The 20,489-nt window shown below is 37.4% G+C and overlaps 1 protein-coding gene across 1 annotated transcript in view; it reads left to right on the top strand.

Moving 5' to 3' along the window:
* Positions 1-20,489, top strand: part of acaca (acetyl-CoA carboxylase alpha) — a 65,334-nt gene that overhangs the window by 34,651 nt on the left and 10,194 nt on the right. Inside the window, 20 exon segments of the mRNA XM_084115536.1 lie at positions 3-55; positions 166-222; positions 1,437-1,439; positions 1,441-1,479; positions 2,679-2,894; positions 5,479-5,634; positions 5,714-5,938; positions 8,524-8,679; positions 9,664-9,810; positions 10,067-10,336; positions 10,436-10,533; positions 11,012-11,132; positions 11,801-11,911; positions 15,179-15,322; positions 15,395-15,515; positions 16,125-16,221; positions 17,172-17,268; positions 17,995-18,130; positions 18,209-18,386; positions 20,109-20,221. Coding sequence (XP_083971662.1) covers positions 3-55; positions 166-222; positions 1,437-1,439; positions 1,441-1,479; positions 2,679-2,894; positions 5,479-5,634; positions 5,714-5,938; positions 8,524-8,679; positions 9,664-9,810; positions 10,067-10,336; positions 10,436-10,533; positions 11,012-11,132; positions 11,801-11,911; positions 15,179-15,322; positions 15,395-15,515; positions 16,125-16,221; positions 17,172-17,268; positions 17,995-18,130; positions 18,209-18,386; positions 20,109-20,221 — 2,538 coding nt within the window.

Genomic DNA, 20,489 nt, shown 5'->3' with positions numbered 1-20,489 from the left:
CGACATTGATGACGATGGGCTGGCGGCCATGTTCCGTGAGTTTACCCACTCTAAGGTAAAACGTTCTGTTCTGTATGGGTTGATTGTCTTTAAGCAGAGTTAAAATTAAAGTTGTTTTCAATACTCTCAGCAAATTATTTCTCATTCATATCATTTCTACCACAGAAATCTCTGCTATTTGAGCACGGCATCCGAAGACTTACCTTCCTGGTTGCTCAGAAGGTATGCTTTAAAAATGATATTTGAGCATGTTTCCGCTCTCTCACTCAATCAAATTTTAAGTAAATCTGTAATCAATTAATTGTTAATTTGAATAATTGTAATTCATAGAAACTGATCTCAAGTCTGGTACACCCACTGCATGTGTGTGTGTGTGTGTGTGTGTGTGTGTGTGTGTGTGTGTGTGTGTGTGTGTGTGTGTGTGTCTTTTTCCCTGTGCTCTTGACGCCGTTATTACAGGATTCAGGAAGCAAGTCAACTGTGAGGTGGACCAGAGGTCCATGTAAGTAGTTGTGGAATGTTTGAGACATTGGCTCTGTTCCACAACCTTTGAGCTGCTTCGCTGTCTACTCTCTAAATAGCTACCTTCTTAGGCGACATCTTAACCAAAATGGAACCTCACAAGTGACTGAACTGAAATGCAACAAAAAGAACTTTCACTCATGCAGGTCTCACCAGTAGCACTACTTTTTTAAAGCGCACGAGTCTTGGCTTTAGCTTTCAGTTGATTATAGTAGAGACATTAGCGTGTTGCTAAGCTAATGATTCAGAACTCATAGCCCTTAATAGTAAAATATGTGCACACACCGTTCATTTTTAATTAGACTATGAGTATTTATCAGTTGAATGAGATTTACAGTATATGTGATCAACATTTCCTGGTTATGTTCACTGTCTTGGATGTTAGCATGTTGCTAAGCTAATGACCCAATACACTTAAGTATACAAATTTGGGCTGTCATTTGATTTAAATGATGATTCAAAGATGAATTCATTGCATGATGCTGATTAATAAATCAAATTAATCACAAATGATCTCATATATCATGTTTGAGCCCGACATGGATATGGTGATGAAGACATTATTTGGAGTAAATCAGTGAATTCAAATTGCAAAAAGTGACTGAATTTGTAAGTCAGTATTATTTGTTTTTCTTTCCATAAAAATTAACATAAGTTAACTTTTTATGAATGAAATGTTATAAACAATATTATTAGAAATAATTATTATTTTTAATTAACATTTTGACTCCCAGGTTTTGGAACAGAGCCATTATAAATGGTCTCTTAATTAAATCGCTTACACTGTTAAGTCTTTGAAATGTGCAAATTGTACCTGTTTTTGTTCAGTAAATGGCTGTAGTGAATACACTTGTTAAGAATGTTAAGAATCTAGTGTTATTTCACTGTTAATGTTTAATGTCTTTATTTCACAGAGAGGAATTCCCCAAATTTTTTACTTTCCGGGCTCGAGACAAGGTGAGTTGTTTTACACAAGACTATCAATGACAGGCACAAAAGACTGTAACGATTTTAAATGCAAGCGTTCATTAAATTCATCAGCAGCTTTATGTTTAGGAGGTAAAATACAAAGGGAAAATGAGGAGGAGGAAAGAAAAAGCTGTTATATTCCTCCGTTCCTTGTCTTTGCTGTGCAAGTAACTCCATCATGATCAATGGCGTTTCTCTCGCTTCCTTCAGCCCTGATAGTTTGCTAAAATGGTTCCAGCAAAGCTCATTACATTAATGAACTTTTTAATTATTTGTCTCATTTGAGAGGGATGACATCCATTAGCAGCTGTGATTACCTACATTTACTAAATCTAGCTTGCTATTATAGCTCACGGGCACTTTCTGCTCCTGTAGACTCACTTTCTCTAAATTTAAAACGAGCAATTTCATTCCGTTCATATTTTCTATTTTATTCAATCTTCTTTTTATACATTTTTCTTGAGTGTTCATGTGGTGTTTTTGAATGCAGATTTATTTGCAAATAAGAAGTGTAACCAATGTTTGTTTGTTTTTATTATTATTTTGGCATCACACTTTGTACAATAACATTTTTGTCTTTTATTGGATGGAAACATTGTTTAGTTCAACTTTGTTTAATGTTTTTGCATTTAATTTTTAATATACTAGCAGCTGCAAATGGAATTGTGAAATATATTAGGTCTCATTCACTAATCATTTTTGTGGATTATTCATATTTATATGCACAGGGGAACTTTTCACAAAAATATTTTAATGATATAATAATTTCTGAATTTCTTTTGAATTGAGCCATTCTAAATGAGTGACTGCGTACCCGAGGCTAATCATTTGCATAAAACGCAGCCAAACCAGCTCAATAATAAGACCTTTTCTTTACAGCCTTCATTCACTCACAGCAAACATACAATGCTCTCAGGTGTACAATGCACACAGATTTCACACACAAATGTGTTAGTTATTCACAGTTAGTGAATGAAACCCAATGTTTTTGACTACAGCTTTATTGTTCTTTTGATCTCAGTGAAACAAAAAAATAATAATGCTTGGCCTTCTTCTTTTTTAGTGCTTTTTATAGTTTTTTTTAATACATATTTATAAAGTGAAGTTCATTTTAATAGTTGTTTAGCCAAGCTTTATTTTTGTCTCAAACAGAAGCTTGTACCAATTTTGTCAATCCCTTTTTTCAGTTTGTGGAAGACCGTATCTACAGACACTTGGAACCCGCATTGGCTTTCCAGCTGGAGCTCAACCGCATGCGTAACTTTGCACTGACGGCGATCCCCTGTGCCAACCACAAAATGCACCTGTACTTGGGAGCCGCCCGCGTGGAGGTGGGCACCGAGGTCACTGATTACCGCTTCTTTGTACGGGCCATCATCCGCCACTCGGACTTGGTCACCAAGGTAGGAGCATCACTCTAGTAATAAACATGGTTAGGCATGTGACGCTTTGGCTTTTCACACTGCGCTTAAACCTGGGTTATCGTCATTTAAAACCCCGCTTTTAACCCCGGGTAAAGGAACGATTCACACTTGTAATTTAGAAGCAGGATAAGAAACGCGTTTTAGCCGGGTTATGAAACCTTTCTCTAGAGCAGGGTTAGCACCACATTTGCGGTGTTAACCCTGCATTGAAGTGCTAAACGTGTACATTGTGAAACGAAGCAGTGTTAGAATTAGGGATGTACCGATATGAAAATGTTGGCCGATACCGATAACCGATAATTCTTTATATTTGAAAACCGATAACTGATATATTGGCTGATAAATCTAAATCCAAATTTTTATTTAATTTTGAGAACCTGATTTACAAAATTGCCTGATTTTGTGCATCTGAAGTGTCTCAGCTGAAGGAAATAATCCAGTATTTATCGGCTTTAAAATATCGGCCTAATTTTCTAATCGGGCTGATAACAATAACATTAAAAATGAACATATATCAGCCGATACCGATATGGTGGCAGATATGTTGTGCATCCCTAGTTAGAATGTTATGACTAGATGCTTAGCCATTCGTGTGCTTCATTTTCACATGCTTTGGACTTTCACGGAAACATGTGTTGTATAACCCTCTGGCTTATTTCTGTTACTTGTGACATTTTCATGGCTAAAGTCTGATTACACTGTATTCAGCGCAAACTCTGCTACAAAAATATGTAAGCAGCATGTATGTAAAAGTTTGTAGTTTTGAGATAATGACATTTATGCATGGTTTGTGAAAAAACAAACTGAAACCCATACTGATTATTTCTTCACAAGAGTTTTGAAAATTGTATCACGTAGCCTAGAGTATTTGCTTCAAAACTATGTGAAAATCATCCTGACTGCTCATTCAGATAAAACAATATATTGATTTAAAATTTGTAAGACATGTTTTGTGTAAGAAAGCTTTATGGAGGAGGAGGCGTGAATCATCATGAATATTGATGTGTTTCACACATGAGAAAGACAAAGACCCTCCCATAATGGCCCTATCAGGTGGGGACTGTGAGAGAACCAGAACAAAGAATGAGTAGAGATTTAAAAAAGAATGGCTTTTTGATTGTTTGGATTTATTTACAACACAAGATAATCCAAAGATACACAACAAAGGACAAAAAAAGCACATTATTGAACACACTGATCTAAAGACAGAGACTTGAACAGTCATATAACTTTGTGCCTTGATAGATAGATAGATAGATAGATAGATAGATAGATAGATAGATAGATAGATAGATAAGATAGCACAGCACAGCACAAACACAACGTTCATGTTGGTGTGACAAGTATTCACTGAGTTACATATCATTTTCTGTCGCGTTTCAGAGTGAACTTCACATTGAGAGAGACGGCAGAACGCGCATCATGTTTATTTTCTCATTTTGTTTTTAGTATGAGTGTACGCAAATAAAAGAAGACCTTTAACAGTTTTGAATGATGTATAACACTTATATGTAAGATCAAAATCAACAGAGCATTTTGAGTCTCTTTTGCACTGATAAGAAAAAAAAGCGTGCTGGTCTCACCGGCGCGACCGCCGACCCCAGAGGGATAAACAGTAGGCTGTGTTTCAGAAGAATGGCAAATTGTGACAGAAAACGCAACAATTTAAGTAATGAAGCATTTCATTTTTACCTTTATAAGTCCATTCAGTATAAACTTGATAGAACAGTCGGCACTATCTAATATGAGGATGCGCAATGCTAGAGCTTTTATGTAAACAGGTCTCGTGCTGCAGTCATCCAATCAATAGTCTCGCGTAGCCTGAAATTCAGACTTCTAGCATAAGCTCTGGACTCCATAGCAGCTTTCATTGGCCAAGGACCGCCCAGAGGCCGTCTTGACTGACATGTAAAGGAACCAATCACAGTTTGTTTTGTTCCGTGTCATGTTTAGGGTTGTGAAAATGTTACGTCAATGTCTCTACGATTACAAACTTGTGTAAAACTCTTGGACGTATTTTAAAGAGTCTATGCCGCAAACTTTTCATAGTTCACATACTTTTGAAAAATCCAGCATTTAGTTGATCCTGAAAAGCGCTCATTGTCACAGTTGTAAACATCTTCCATGAGGGGGTTTGGCGTCAACGGCATTTTAGTTTCTAGGCGGACCATTAAATAACTCGACACGCACGTCTCCCGGACATCCTGTAGAATTAAACCGATCAGATGACGATTGTGCAAATCCTGAAATGTTTCCAGTTAAGTGTGCCATATGCATCAGACATTCAGCCAGCGGTCCGTGTGCGTGACATCTGAGGCTGATACTGTCCAATAAATGACACTGACACGGCAAATATGCAAATAAAAATGTTAACCCAGGGATCTAAAGGTGTGAAACGGCAGCTTATGAATACCAAGGATTAGTTGTTATCCCCGGGTATATTATGAGCAATGTGAAATGTGAAGCAAGATAACCCAGGATTTTGTTTACCTGGGGTTTAGAATGACTCGGAGTTAACCTTTCAAGTGTGAAAAGCCCCCGTGTGTGGTTCTCTGCTGTGTAGGAAGCATCGTTTGAGTACCTGCACAACGAGGCTGAACGTTTGCTGCTGGAGGCCATGGATGAGCTGGAGGTGGCCTTCAACAACACCACAGTGCGCACAGACTGCAACCACATCTTCCTCAACTTCGTCCCAACCGTCATCATGGACCCTTCTAAGGTTTCAATGAGTTTCAATGGATTTTTGTTTTAGGGAGGTACATCTTTGCATGTGTTTTAAGCCTTTGTGTTCTCATCAGATTGAGGAATCCGTGCGCTCCATGGTCATGCGCTACGGCAGTCGTCTGTGGAAACTCCGCGTGCTCCAAGCTGAGCTGAAGATCAACATCCGACTGACGCCCACTGGCAAGCAGATCCCCATCCGCCTCTTCCTGACCAATGAGAGTGGCTACTACCTGGACATCAGCCTGTACAAGGAGGTCACAGACTCCCGTACAGGACAGGTGGGGCACAAAGACCGACAGGTGGGGCTCACGTGTCTCTCATTAACACACACACACACACACACACACACACACACACACACACACACACACACACAGACACAGACATCTCAAACTGAACTACAGTATTATGCCTTTGTCATCCTTCATTGTTTGTTAATCATTGTTAATTTTCTGTCTATGGTAAATTCTCTATTAGTCAAAAGTTTGGACACACCTAATTATACTTTATTTGGACTTTTTTTTTTTTTTACATTTTAGAATTATAGTAAAGCCAAAGCTATGAAATGATACAAATAGGAATTTTGTAGTGAATGTTTAAAAATGTTTGATATGTTTTACCTTCTTCAGATTCGACATGTAGACATTCATGCGTAGACACAATTTATATATATTTGTCTGCAAAGCTAATTTCAAGCATTTAAGAATGGATCAAAATGTTTTATAATATTTATAATTAATGATAAATATAACATGAAAATTACACTACCATTCAAACTTTTGGATTTGGTAAGATTTTATTAAAATAAGTCTCTTGCATTTGTTTGATCAATAATACAATAAAAACAGTAATATTGTGAAATATTATTACAATTTAAAATAACAGTTCTATTTTAATATATTATTTACTCCTTTGATAGCGAAACTGAATTTTGAGCAGCCAGTACTCCTATCTTTAAATCAATCTAATATGCTAATTTAAGTGCTCAAGAAACATTTCTAATTATTATTAAAGGCACAGTATGTAAGTTTCGCCAGTAGAGGTCGCTTTTTCAAAACAATAACAGAGGCGTAACTTGATGACGCCGTGCATGAGTGTGGAATCATAGGAGGTGTCGTCTTTACCTCCACAGCTGATGGAAAGCAATCCGACAGGACTCAGGCAGAAATCAAGTTCATGGGTGAGCTAATGTATTAAAGTATTACTTATGTAATTGTGGTATGAAGCAGGGCCGGGCCAAGAGCCTGGGACATTTTATGTTGCTGTTTTATTATTGCCTATATGCCGCAGTCGGCCTCTGCCTCCTTTCGTTTTGTTGTTTATTTTATGACTAAAGATACAATTATCGTCCTCCTTCCCTGAACTTAAACTTTGTTACAGTTACATTTGATCACTTAAATTCACGTTATTTTATTTAATTCTAATAAAACACCCCAAGTGCTGAATTACTACTCATACAGGTCAGTTTGTCTGACGAATTACAATTGTGGGGCAACGCAGCGCTGTTTTACTTGGTCAAAACAATCATACTAAATAAGTCTGTCGAAAGTTATGTTAACATTACTGTGTGTTAACTCGATGGCTGGTATGAGACACACGCACACTCCAGAAAGCTGGATCGATATTAGAATATCATATTATTATTTAAAGGTGGATGACTTGTTGCTAAACGGGATGCAATTTATTTGAAAGTATATTGTATGATAGAGAAAATGATGTATTACCGTTTTTTCTAATAAAGCTCTTTCTGATTTTGCTATGTTAGCCGCCATGGTACAAACATGTTACTCGCTGTAAATAATTACAAGAGATTCAAACAATAAGTCTAACCGTGTTGAACTATATAACAATTAGTTTTCTGTCGATAAAAGTGTCCAAACAGTTGCTCACTTGTCTAATAAAGCACATAATATATTAAAGCGTCTTCCATGGTTTCTATGGAAGTAAAACTATCAAGGATAGCCTGGATATGACGTCATTGACAAGTGACGCAATGACACGGGCCATTAAAATAGCTGATTTCTCCAAATTTAAACATGTTGGAAACATTTGGGATAATGTAAGTACTCAAGTCAACAAAATACATAACATTGTTTTAGTGGTTTTTGGATATTTTAAAAATCCTTTGGATATTTCCAAAAATCTTACATATTGTGCCTTTAATATTGGAAACTAGTTGTGCTGCTTGATATTTTTGTAAAAACGTGATACTTATTTTATTTTTTTCACGATTATTTGAATTAATAGAAAGTTCAAAATGAACAGCGTTTATTTGAAATAGAAATAATTTATAATATTATAAAGGTCTGTCACTTTTAATCAGTTTAATCCATCGTTACTGAATAAAAGTATTAAGTTATCAAAAAACGCACTGACCCCAAACTTTCAAACTGTATTGTATATTTTTATAATATTAAAAAAATTATATTGAACATCTTAATATTTATTTTATGTATATTTATTCTTTTATTGTTTATGAGAAAATTGTATTCAGTCATGTGACCAAACACATTGTACATTGTTCAATGTACAATCTGTTGTTGTAGTAAGGCAGAAGTTACACACTAGGTTCAGTAATATCATTCTTTAAAATATTGGCGTTCAGTGATTTGCTATTGTGCTAGTTCACAATTTCATTTCATTTGTCAGTGATGTGCTGACTTTTCTGTCTAAATGTAAAAAAGAATTGAGTTTTTAAAATGTTTGCAAATCACTTTTAGTCATTGTTACATCAACTGTCCGTCTTTTTTGTTTCCATCATTGGGCAACTGTCATCTGTTTGTCTATATGCGGGGATATATTTATATTATTTTTGTGGTTAATTGTATAACTTTAACTCTGCCTGACTGGCTGACTCTTTCTTGCCCTCCATCTCTCTCCTCAGATCATGTTCCAGGCGTATGGAGATAAGCAGGGTCCTCTTCATGGCATGCTCATCAACACACCCTACGTCACTAAAGACCTCCTGCAGTCCAAACGCTTCCAGGCCCAGAGCCTCGGCACCACATACGTCTACGACTTCCCAGAGATGTTCCGTCAGGTATCGTCCACAACCTGAAACAGTAGTCTAGTGATGGCAAATATTTAAGAAGCTCAAGATTTGGTTTGAATTCAATTCAGGGCATCACAATGCAGTTACAGAATGCTTAATGCATCTGTACATCTCAATTTGTCAACAACAGTTAAAAACATATGTATTATATATAATATATATTATACTATACTATATAGTTTTAGATTGGCTGTTTTTGAGATTTTTATATTTATATACACTGCTGTTCAAAAGTTTGGGATCTGTAAGATTTTATATTATTTATATATACTTTTTTTTTTTTTTTAAAGCCTCTTCTGCTCACCAAGGCTGCATTTATTTGATTAAAAATACAACACACCCCCAGTAATATTGTGAAATATTATTACAATTTAAAATAACTATTTTCTATCTGAATATATTTTAAAATATAATTTAATCCTGTGATCAAAGCTGAATTTTCAGCATCATTACTCCAGTCTTCAGTGTCACATAATCTTTATAATATGCTGATTTGTTACTCAAGAAATGTTTATCATTATTATCATTGTTGAAAATGGTATTTTTATTTTTTATTTTTATTTTCAGAATTCTTTGATGAATAGAAAGTTCAAAAGAACAACATTTATCTGAAATGGAAAGCTTTTGTAACATTATACACTACCGTTCAAAAGTTTGGGTTCAGAAATAAAATAAATCAATACTTTTATTCAGTAAGGATGCATTAAATTGATCAGAAGTTGCAGTAAAGCCATTTATAATGTTACCAAAGATTCTATTTCAAATAAATGAAATAGTACATTCTATTCATCAAAGAATCCTGAAAAAAAATTGTACACAGCTGTTTTCAAAATTGATAACTGTTTACAAATAAATTCTGAAATCTGAGAAAGTATGGCATTGCACCTGTAAATAAAAATTTCTTTCATGTTTTTAAGGTTTTTTTTGTTTTTGTTTTTTGATTAGTTTCTTATGCTGTCCATTTTTCTCTAGTCTCTAAGGAAGTTATGGCAGTCCATGGATGCACACGCCAACTTACCCAAGTGTCCTCTTCCATCGGAATTGCTCACCTTCACTGAGCTGGTTCTCGATTCTCAAGGTCAGCTGGTGCAGATGAACCGCCTACCTGGAGGAAATGAGGTTAGGTTGCACCATGTTAATGATACTGGCTAACTGGAAACATATTTTCCTTATCCTAAACACAACTATGCACTTCACGACTTCATCTTAATTTGCGTTGTCTTGCTCATTTTCAACAAACCATCACATGCAGTACACTTTGCACACTGTAGGGGGCCGCTCTGCTTCTTAAATGTTTGTGAGGCTCTGCAAGCATTGATTTAAAATGAATTTATTTGATCACAACTCATGATTCTTCAATTGTCTGATTCACTAGATTGGCATGGTAGCATGGCGGATGACTATCCGAACCCCTGAGTACCCGGCCGGCCGTGAGATTATCGTGATCAGCAATGACATCACACATAAGATCGGCTCCTTCGGGCCACAGGAGGATGTCCTGTTCCTGCAGGCTTCAGAAATGGCTCGGGAAAGCGGCATCCCACGGATCTATATCGCTGCCAACAGCGGAGCCCGGATCGGCCTGGCAGAGGAGATCAGACACATGTTCCATGTGGCCTGGCAGGATCCGGCGGACCCATACAAGGTCTGGAGTGGCTCCAGGGGAAGGGATCAGAGATCATTAATGTAGTGATTATCTTTTGGATGTGTGTCATAATCATTGTGTTTTTCTGTTGATTCATAGGGCTTTAAGTACCTGTACCTCACACCTCAGGACTATAAGAAGGTGTCTGCTCTGAACTCAGTCCAATGTGAACATGTAGAAGACGAGGGAGAATCCAGGTGAGTTACTTATCCCATAAACAGTTGTTTAGCTCAACTTTTTTAAAATAATTGTAGGTTTCTTTTTTCGCAAAACAAAGTGTACTTTATTCTGCACAAAAAGGTTTTCTGCACCAAAAAAAAAAAAGTTTTGCATTAGCAATTTACACCCTGTGTCTTATCCATTGGAAGGATCACTAGTTATATAAAATTGTAAAAAATATATTACATTCTTTTGCCATTTAAGAATAAGTTTCTTTCCTACTTCCCATCAATTCAACATTACTGGCATGCTCACTTGCTGAACACAGGATAGGAATTGTTACTTCTTTTATATCTGATATTAGAAGTCATTTTTGCCGTTTAGTTTCAATAAGTGGTTGGACTGGGAGGAAGTTTTGAGTTGTGAAAGTAACAGGATATTTACATTGTACATTTTTCTGTCATTGATTAAGGATTAAATAAATTCTCCTGTAATGGAACCTGTGTGTCTTTGCAGGTATAAGATCACTGATATCATTGGTAAAGAGGAGGGGTTGGGTGTGGAGAACTTGAGAGGTTCTGGCATGATCGCAGGTGAATCATCGCTGGCGTATGAGGAAATTATCACCATGAACCTGGTATGCTGACAGAACACACATACTTGTTACAAACCATGGCAAATACTTGGCAAATCATTTGGAAAAGTGCCACCTTTGAATACTCATAAAAGCATATAAGCAATATGTTTAGTAAAGCAATACTGTTCAAAAGTTTGGGGTCAGTAAGATTTTTAATATATATATGTATGTATGTATGTATGTATGTATATATATATATATATATATATATATATATATATATATATATATATATATATATATATGTGTATATATATATATATATGTATATATATATATATGTATATATATATATATATGTATATAAATATATATGTATATAAATATATATGTATATATATATATATATATGTATGTGTATATTAAATGGATCAAAAGTTGTAGTGAATACATTTACAATGTTACAAAAGATTTCTTTTAAACTTTCTATATGTCAAAGAATCTGAAAAAATATGCATCACGGTTTCCACAAAAATATTATAATATTCCAGTTATTGTAATAATATTCCACAATATTACTGTTTTTACTGTATTTTTCAAATAACTGCAGCCTTGGAGAGCATAAGAGACTTCTTTCAAAAAATGACAAACTTACCATCTCCAAACTTTTGAACGGTACGGTATATGATAAAGTGTTTCTGAGCCTCTGTGTCTTCGGTGGTCCTCAGGTGACATGCAGGGCCATTGGAATCGGAGCGTACCTGGTGAGACTGGGCCAAAGAACCATACAGGTGGAGAACTCTCACATCATCCTGACTGGAGCTGGAGCTCTTAATAAGGTCAGCAGCCGCACATAAACGTGTTTTGTATTTTTTGGTTTAGAAATAGAATCCACCACATGCCAACTTGTGCCTCCTCGAAGCAGTTTTTTTTTTTTTTTTTTTTTTTTTTTTGCCTAGTCTGCTTTGTATATTTTCAAAGGTCTTCTCTGTTTAGTTGCTGCTATGAAAAATGACATTTGCGCATAAATTATCTATTCACTCAGCTGATAAGGGCACTTTAATTGGCCTCTCTTTTAATTGTGTGAAGTAATTTGATTGGGCCGAGGCAGGAATGGTGACAGGTTAGCGTGAACTCTAAAAGCCTGGTGTGCGATCAACTATGACCCAAATAAATGAATCCCTAATTCATGCAATTACCACGACTGCATTACAATATGACTTTTATGAATCAGCCAGTTTCTTATTTTACTGGTGACAGGGATTGGTTGTGGTCGGCTGTGCGTTCAAGCCTGTGTTAAAGGAACAGTTCACCCAAAAATGTAAATTCTTTCATCGTTTATTCACCCCTCATGTCATTCCAAACCCACGACTTTATTCCATAAGACACAAAAGGAGAAAATTTGTATGTACTAAGTGTGTACTGGTCTTTTTTTTTTACCATGCAATTGTCTGCATTTTGGGTCTAGTGATTTCAAGCTTTAAAAAAGGAAGAAAAAGCATCACATGTGCTTTATTGGGAACAGAAATTAAATCAGAAATAAATTTTCAGAATGAAAACTGATATCACTGTATAAAGACAATGAAAGTCAATGGAAAGTCACCTGCCATGATTGAAAAACAAACGTATATGTGTGCGTTACTCTAGGTGTATAATTCACCCCTCAGTGATTGCCATCCCCCCGCATGTCTCTCTCTCTCCGTCTCCCGTCATGATGCTGCAGCTCCTTCAGGAATAATAGAAAGAGAAGCGTGAAGTTGTTATTTGCATAGAAATAGGCTGATGCCTGGGGCTGAGACCGGGGAGGCACTCCCATAATATTCCTCTGAGAACAGAATTGAGCACTTCTACTGCTGCAGATATCCCTGTCTCGCTCTGCCTTTCCACCATCACTCTCTGCAGCAGTTCAGATTGGGGTTGGGAACCAAGAAACAGTTTTTATTCAGAATAATTTCCCATTAGCAGTTTGTGAATGTCTATATCCTTTCACTGGTTTGAACAGAAATACGGTATTCAGATATTTCAGGCACGGTCATGATTTGTCACGTCCAGTGTCCGGTTGTCCTCTCTGGAACCGCAGGAACACCCCAAATATTCTCATCTGTGTATGTCCTTTACAGTCCTATTACTGTGTTAGTTAGATCAGAACCATGATCTGCTCATTTATGAATGCCGGCGATGAGCATCACAGGTCTCGGGCCTGGCAGGTCTGCAAGTGATTCTGATTGTTATGAAGACATCAGTCTCAGAGTTGTTTTTGTGTGGATGTTCCAACCTCAGTGATTCTGTCACCGTTGAAGGTATGGAAGAGTTCAGTCTTTATTAACCACTGGAACAAAAGGGAAGTATGCCACAATAAAAAACATACAAGTTTGGAGTTGAAGTCAAGGGCCAGACAAAAACTAGTTACCTGCATTCCAGATCTGGACCTTATAGACCTCATGGACTCAAGATCCAAACCAAGACTGACCCTAACAAAGAAGTAAAGTTGAAGAATTTGTTTTTATTGAAAATCAGTGATTTTCTGTGCCACTAGCGGCACCAAACACACAATTGCAAATAATCAGTGAAAAAGGTTTCCTAGACACACACATTGGACATTCACGCCATATACCATTGTTCAGCCAAACCGGTAGTCCTGCTTCAAACTCATGCCATTCATTGAACCAGAAGTTGTCAAGGAGCTCAAAATAAGCAGAAATGCTTCACAGTGTTTACAATATTTATGGTGACACCACAGAAAAATTGCATTACCTCTACAGAAAGCATTGTGTGAATGAATGGTGAGAGGAAGAAGAAATCTGAGTATTGATGCAGTCCCAGAGGCACAAATAACCCCTTACTCTCCCGCACTGACCACTCAATGACACCGTCATTCTTCCCGGGTCCCTGACAGCATTGAGCGGAAAGCAGACTCTCCTCAGCCTACAGCACTGGACTGACTGCCTGTGTGATGGCATTGATCCGCAGCCCCAGGACCTCCGCTAGCACTGTGCCATAACACACAATACACACATCTTGCTTCCTAGTTCTATGATGTTCTTTCTCATGTAAGAAGCACAAAGAAGAGTTAGTGACATTACTTTTTTGATTATCAACATATTGTAGTTTATTCTGGCCAAGAATCCCCCAACCAGTCTATTTCCAAGGTGTCACCATCCATTTTATTATGACCCTTTCTGACCTTTCAAACAATTCCTATGACAAAAGTTGAAGTTCTTTGGACTTTGAGCATCATTGCAATGCTTGAATTGCAGGCAACTTGACATCAGGGGTAGCGCTATAGTTTGACTCTTGAATCCATAGAGACAGTTCCACAGTTCATATTTTTTTTTATGTGATGTTTAAGGGCAAGGGTTAATATGAAATTGATAGTTCCACAAAATTAGACTGGTGTGGAACCAAGTTATTGCTAATTCACATGATGGCATATCAGTCTACATTAGTTCTACAGACAACACTGAAGAAATTTCTTAAAAAGCTGTTTAGACTCAAGACCTCAATGTACTTCAAACGAAATGAAGAACGCATGGTTGTAAAGAAATTTTGAACAAAATCTGTCCAAAACAAAGGTCTTCGTTTCAGTGTTTCTAAACAGATCATCAGTGCAGACTTTCTGGAAAAGTTAACGCCGGCTGTTAATCACTTTCGAATTGCCATCGGTTCGTGAGGATTGTTTAATAGGTGCGTGTGCTCTAGGACTCCATCTTTGATATGGAAATCTTTTCAGGTTTTCTTTTCATTTATTCACTTGTTCCTCATTCCCAGCAACGTGACTGGAGGTGAAATGTTCGCAAACAGAACACTGTTGCGCAGCTTCTTCAAACTTTGCCCCTGAGTGAATAAATGTAGAAGAACTTTGCCAAAAATATATTGGGGCCTTAACTCGTGTGCTGACTTTCACGGACAAAACTCTGCAACCAAAGCATAATATGAAGTTCTTGAGGATATCTTGGGGATATATTTGCACTAACGGCCTTAAAATGGTTGAGTATTAGGTTTGAAAGTGACTTTTGTGTGAGCTGAGCTCTCCAGTTTTTGTGACTCCAGTACTTTGTATGGCAGCCAACCATTTACTCATTCACCTTTTTGCTCTTTCTCTACAGGTTCTGGGTCGAGAGGTGTACACCTCCAATAACCAGCTAGGTGGAGTACAGATCATGCACAATAATGGAGTCACGCACACCACTGTGTGCGATGATTTTGAGGGAGTGTTTACGTTACTTCACTGGCTGTCCTACATGCCGAAGGTACGCAGAAAACACTGTGACATGTAACCCGGAGAATGTGATTTTGAGTCTAACGGTGCTATTTTCCTTCAGAATATGTCCAGTCCTGTTCCAATGCTCTCTGCTAAAGATCCCATTGATCGGCTAGTGGAGTTCATTCCTACCAAGGCACCTTATGACCCACGCTGGATGCTAGCGGGACGTCCCAGTCTGAGTGAGTGGATGCTAGAACCGTAATTCAATACAAGTACAGCTATATTGACAGCATCTGTGCCACGGTGCCAGTTACCACAGGTCTGGTTATACATTACCAACGTATCATGTGACCAGTATGCAGAAAATGTAGAATAAACAGGAAATTATAAAATAGAAAGTCATTCAGTTTCTGTGTCAGTGATATTATACTGTCAAACTTCTGTTGAACTCAGAACGTAGGATTTGTTGATGCTTCCTACAGCGATATCTTGAGTTTTGTGTATTAACTGTGTTGAGGGATGTGGTGTTAGTTGGGGGAAGTATCCAGTAATGGATGGCTGTGGTCTGAGGGTTTATGTTTGAGGCACAGCACTAGGTCTCTCCTCTCAGAGATAAGACACTCTGGGATATATGGAGTGTTTTTTATTGGCGAGACAGATTACACATCACTGTAATTACCACAGTGAGGTGGGGAGATATCGAGAGTGGGTGGCAGGGAGAAGAATCTTTGTCTCAGTGCTGAGACGGGTCTCAGTGTAATTGAACGGTAACCTCTTCCTGCAGCAGCTTCCCCTCGGTTAAGATTGGGTGCTAATGCAGCTCTGATGGTCTCTCTCCTTCCATACAGACACTAAGGGTGCGTGGGTGAGCGGGTTCTTCGACCATGGCTCTTTTCTGGAGATCATGCACCCGTGGGCACAGAGTGTAATCGTAGGACGGGCTAGGTAAGCAGCAATTATCAATACAGCGGCCCCAAAAGTATTTGGACTCTTATGCAAATCTTAAAATTGTATGAATGTCATTGCAGATGCCACTTGGTTTGATATTTTGTATAACAAATGATGCTACTGTAGAGCTCTCAGAACTGACCTTTTAAAAAAATATGTTTTCTTGAAAAGTGTGCTTATGTTCTCTTTCTTAAAAATTAATGCCACATGCAATGACATACATTTGCAAATAGTGATTTTTCTAATGATTAACCATACAATCTGAGCCTTTACACTCCTCAGTGAACTTGTGTTGACCTCTGACCTCAGTGCCTAAAGGGCAGCGTTTGTCAATTGGAAAGGTCCTGCTCTGATAAATGCACTTTGAAAGCTCCTGTGGGGAACATTAGTTTTTCATCAGTCTTCTACTCAATTCTCCTTTAGTTGTCTAACACAATACAGGCATTGATTTTTTTTTTTTCGTCTGCATGAAAAGCTTTTTTTTTATTTGCTCTGTTGTTTTTTAAAACTTTAAACTTAAATATTATACAGTATTTTATACATCATTGGAACCTTTAATGTTATTAATTTGAAATGAATCACTAATAAATTAAGAAATGTCAGTACAAAAACTAGTTAAAAAAATGCTATATATTTATAAAATATTTAGTTTGAAAGCCTTACTTTCGTTGTTTACATTTTCATTTGTGTGTAAGACAGAAATTTTATATAAATATTTATAGAATTGAACTAAACATGTTTCAAGAATATTGTGATGTAATTTATCTTATCCTTCACCCAGTTCCAGCTGAATATGTATCATAAACATTACAAGATAATGACACTTAAAAAAAAAAAGTCTTTCCGAAAATTAGATCAAATTTAAAAAATCCAAATTTTATTTTTGTTATTGTTGTGTGTTTGTTTTGTTTTGTTCCTTTGTAACAATTAGTCTCTCTTAATTGCAGGTTGGGCGGGATCCCGACTGGAGTAGTTGCGGTGGAAACCCGATCGGTGGAGCTGTCAATCCCAGCAGACCCAGCTAATCTGGACTCGGAAGCCAAGGTGACCACTTAGAAACACTTCCAGACTCTCAAGCCTTGTTCAGACTGTCAGTCAAATACGATTTTTACAAATCTTTTTTGAGCTACAGTCACATGTGGTTTGAAATCCTATTCAAATCGCTTTTCTGGAAATCAGCTTCAGTCTGACCGCTCTGATTGGTTTTTGCGTGGTTTATGTAACTTTCTCACGCCACATGTCAGACGTTGTTATAGGAAATAAGCTGAAAGTCGCTGCATAAACAAGGTTGTGTTGCTGCAAAGTGCCTGTCGAGCTGAAAATTACAACAGCTTGTAAATGGAGACATGTTTTGAGACCAGCGGAGATAAAATCACGGAATAAAGCCACGCACACCAGCCTCCTGCGTGTCTGCTACTGCCTCAGAAGACGCCGGTATCCAGCACAGCAGCAACACATTGTCATGTTGTAAATAAGATAACATCTCTATTGCAAACCCCTCCACATTGCTGTTGTTGTTTTTTGGCATATGCCTACCAACGCGACGTCATTGCCATAGAAACCAATACAGATTATCTGGCAAATGAAAGAGCGCCACAGGACACCCACACCGGATCTGCATAGTTGCGATACATAGTGTGGACAGTCAATCATTTAGACCAGGTTCCACTTGGATACACAAATAATCTGATAATCTGGCAGTGTCAACATAGCCTCAGTCACATGATTTCTGTCAGAAAGATGACCAGTGTTTTGTGCTGTTTCCTATAGATCATTCAGCAAGCAGGGCAAGTTTGGTTCCCGGACTCTGCTTTTAAGACTGCACAGGCCATTAAAGACTTCAACAGAGAGGGGCTTCCGCTCATAGTGTTCGCCAACTGGAGAGGCTTCTCTGGAGGGATGAAAGGTCAGTGATATGGGAAGAGAACTGGTATGTGCTTTAGTGATCTGTGATGGTCTCTGCTAACACCTCTCCTGTCTTTAGACATGTATGACCAGGTACTAAAGTTTGGAGCATATATAGTGGACGGGCTGAGAGAGTACAGACAACCAGTGCTGGTGTACATCCCACCACAGGCGGAGCTCCGGGGAGGATCATGGGTCGTCATAGACCCCACCATCAACCCTCGCCACATGGAGATGTATGCGGACAAGGACAGCCGGTAAGAATTAGGATGTGGAACAAATGCTTTTATTTTTATTTTATTAAATTTTTTGTCAATGTGCATTGCACCTTTTTTACATTTTACGTAAACATAACAGTAAATACTGCGTTAAAACAGAAAACAGAACACACACACCAAAAAATGAATAAATAAAAATAATAATAAAATGAAATGGTCAGACAAGTGTTGTTATGAGACTGGAATTTCCAACTTCAATACAATACCTTGATAAAAATCGATATTTTCAATACCATTTTTGATACTATGGGGAAAACTGCCGTATACACAGACATATTTTTACTGCTGTAATTTTGTTGTAATATCTTACTCGCAGCACGGGGAGGCTTTGTTTGAATCCTTAAACTACATTTACAAAAACATGACAGTAATAGACAGCAAACAGTAATAAAATATGAACAAATAATCAAATTGCAAATGGTATCATGAATAAATACAATAGAATAAAGAGAAAAATGAAATAAACATGGCTTTAAGTTTTTCAGGTGGGTCTAACAGTAGTATTCAGGTAAGAAATACTACAGAAATTAAATCAAATGTAAAATAACACTGGATAGTTTTCATTGTAAAAATGAAACACAGATTAATGCTTACAATTAAAGTTCCAAAAGTTATTCAGTCAAGAGCAGCGAATGATTTTCTCTTTTGTTCTTTAATTAACATAACAGACTCCAGCAGGTTTATTAGGCTGCTGTCACTTTAAGAGCTTATTCACGGATCCAATTTACTGTGACACAACTATTTACGTTTCAAAACTGACTGTATTTACCTGAATACTCTGCAAGATGAGCATTTTGACATAATTTGTCTTTGTATTTGACCGTTTAAGCGCAATAAGCCACCAAAAAGAAGCCAATTTGGTACTCGCGATCTGTTTGAGAGGCGGTTTTATGAAAGCGCCACTTACATAGATCAGTGTTGCATGAGCGCGAATAAAATTATGCGCAATACAAGCACTATTCAACCGGAACAAGACGAGACGAGTGAGCGACAGGAGGTGGGTGTCAATTCGCCGTTGTAGAGAAGATTCAACAAAAATGTATTTCGGCCCTCACAGATAATTATTCATAGTAAAGAAAAAATATACATCATAACCGAAAAAGGTGTAGGCTGAAGCCTATGCTTATTATGCCTTTTATACATAATTATTTAATGAGCGTCACTTTCCTCTCTGGATTCGTATAAAATAAACAAACGGTTACATAAGACAATTTCCAAAATTTACATAAATTATTACAAAGGTACACTTATCAGATTTTATTACAATAGTTTATGACATACACAAATTATTCATATTGAGTTATGTAATTATTTATCACCTTGTTTTTAAACATTTTTTGAATTAACAGAGTGAAGTACACAATTTTAAATCCTTATCACAATTGTTCCATAGGTTTACCCCTTTAACAGATATACATCTATTTATTGTATTAGTTCTTGCCCTTACTTTTTTAAACGTATACATTCTTCTTAGTTTACAATGACTTCCTCTTATTTCGAACAGCCTCTGAATACAATTTGGAAGTAAATATTTCAGATATTTCAGCATCGATACATATCGAAATATCGATATTTTTGACAACAGACCTTACTAGCCGGCCAATTTGAGTGATGATGCGAGAGTAGCATTGTACCAGTGTTTCAAACAGATGCATTGTAATGGCCGGAGTGAGCTGATTCATCAGTGTGTGTGTTCCGCAGTGGTGGTGTCCTGGAGCCTGAAGGCACGGTGGAGATCAAGTTCCGTAAAAAAGACCTGGTGAAGACCATGAGACGGGTGGACCCTGTGTACATGGGGCTTGCAGAAAGACTAGGTAAGTTGTTCACAGTGCTCTCTCTCTCCTCTGAAATCGTATTTTGTATTATTGGGCATGTATGAGTGTTGTATTAAAGCACATCATCGCTGTGTTCTGCTGATTGCGCCGACCCTCTCTATCTCTCTCTCTCTCCTCCCTGAGGAGACGTGTCAATCACAGGGGTCTCAGATCAATCAGACCCCGCTGCTGTTCTGTACCTCCTTCGATCGATTACCCCCTCAGCAGTCACTAAAGAGGACTGTGTCACATGCAGCCATGCTGAATG

This window comes from Abramis brama (assembly GCF_963993115.1).
Source record: "Abramis brama genome assembly, chromosome: 5".
In the NCBI taxonomy this organism is placed as follows: domain Eukaryota; kingdom Metazoa; phylum Chordata; class Actinopteri; order Cypriniformes; family Leuciscidae; genus Abramis; species Abramis brama.
Note: the sequence above shows the minus strand (reverse complement) of the source record. Positions and strands in the feature narration are given on the sequence as shown.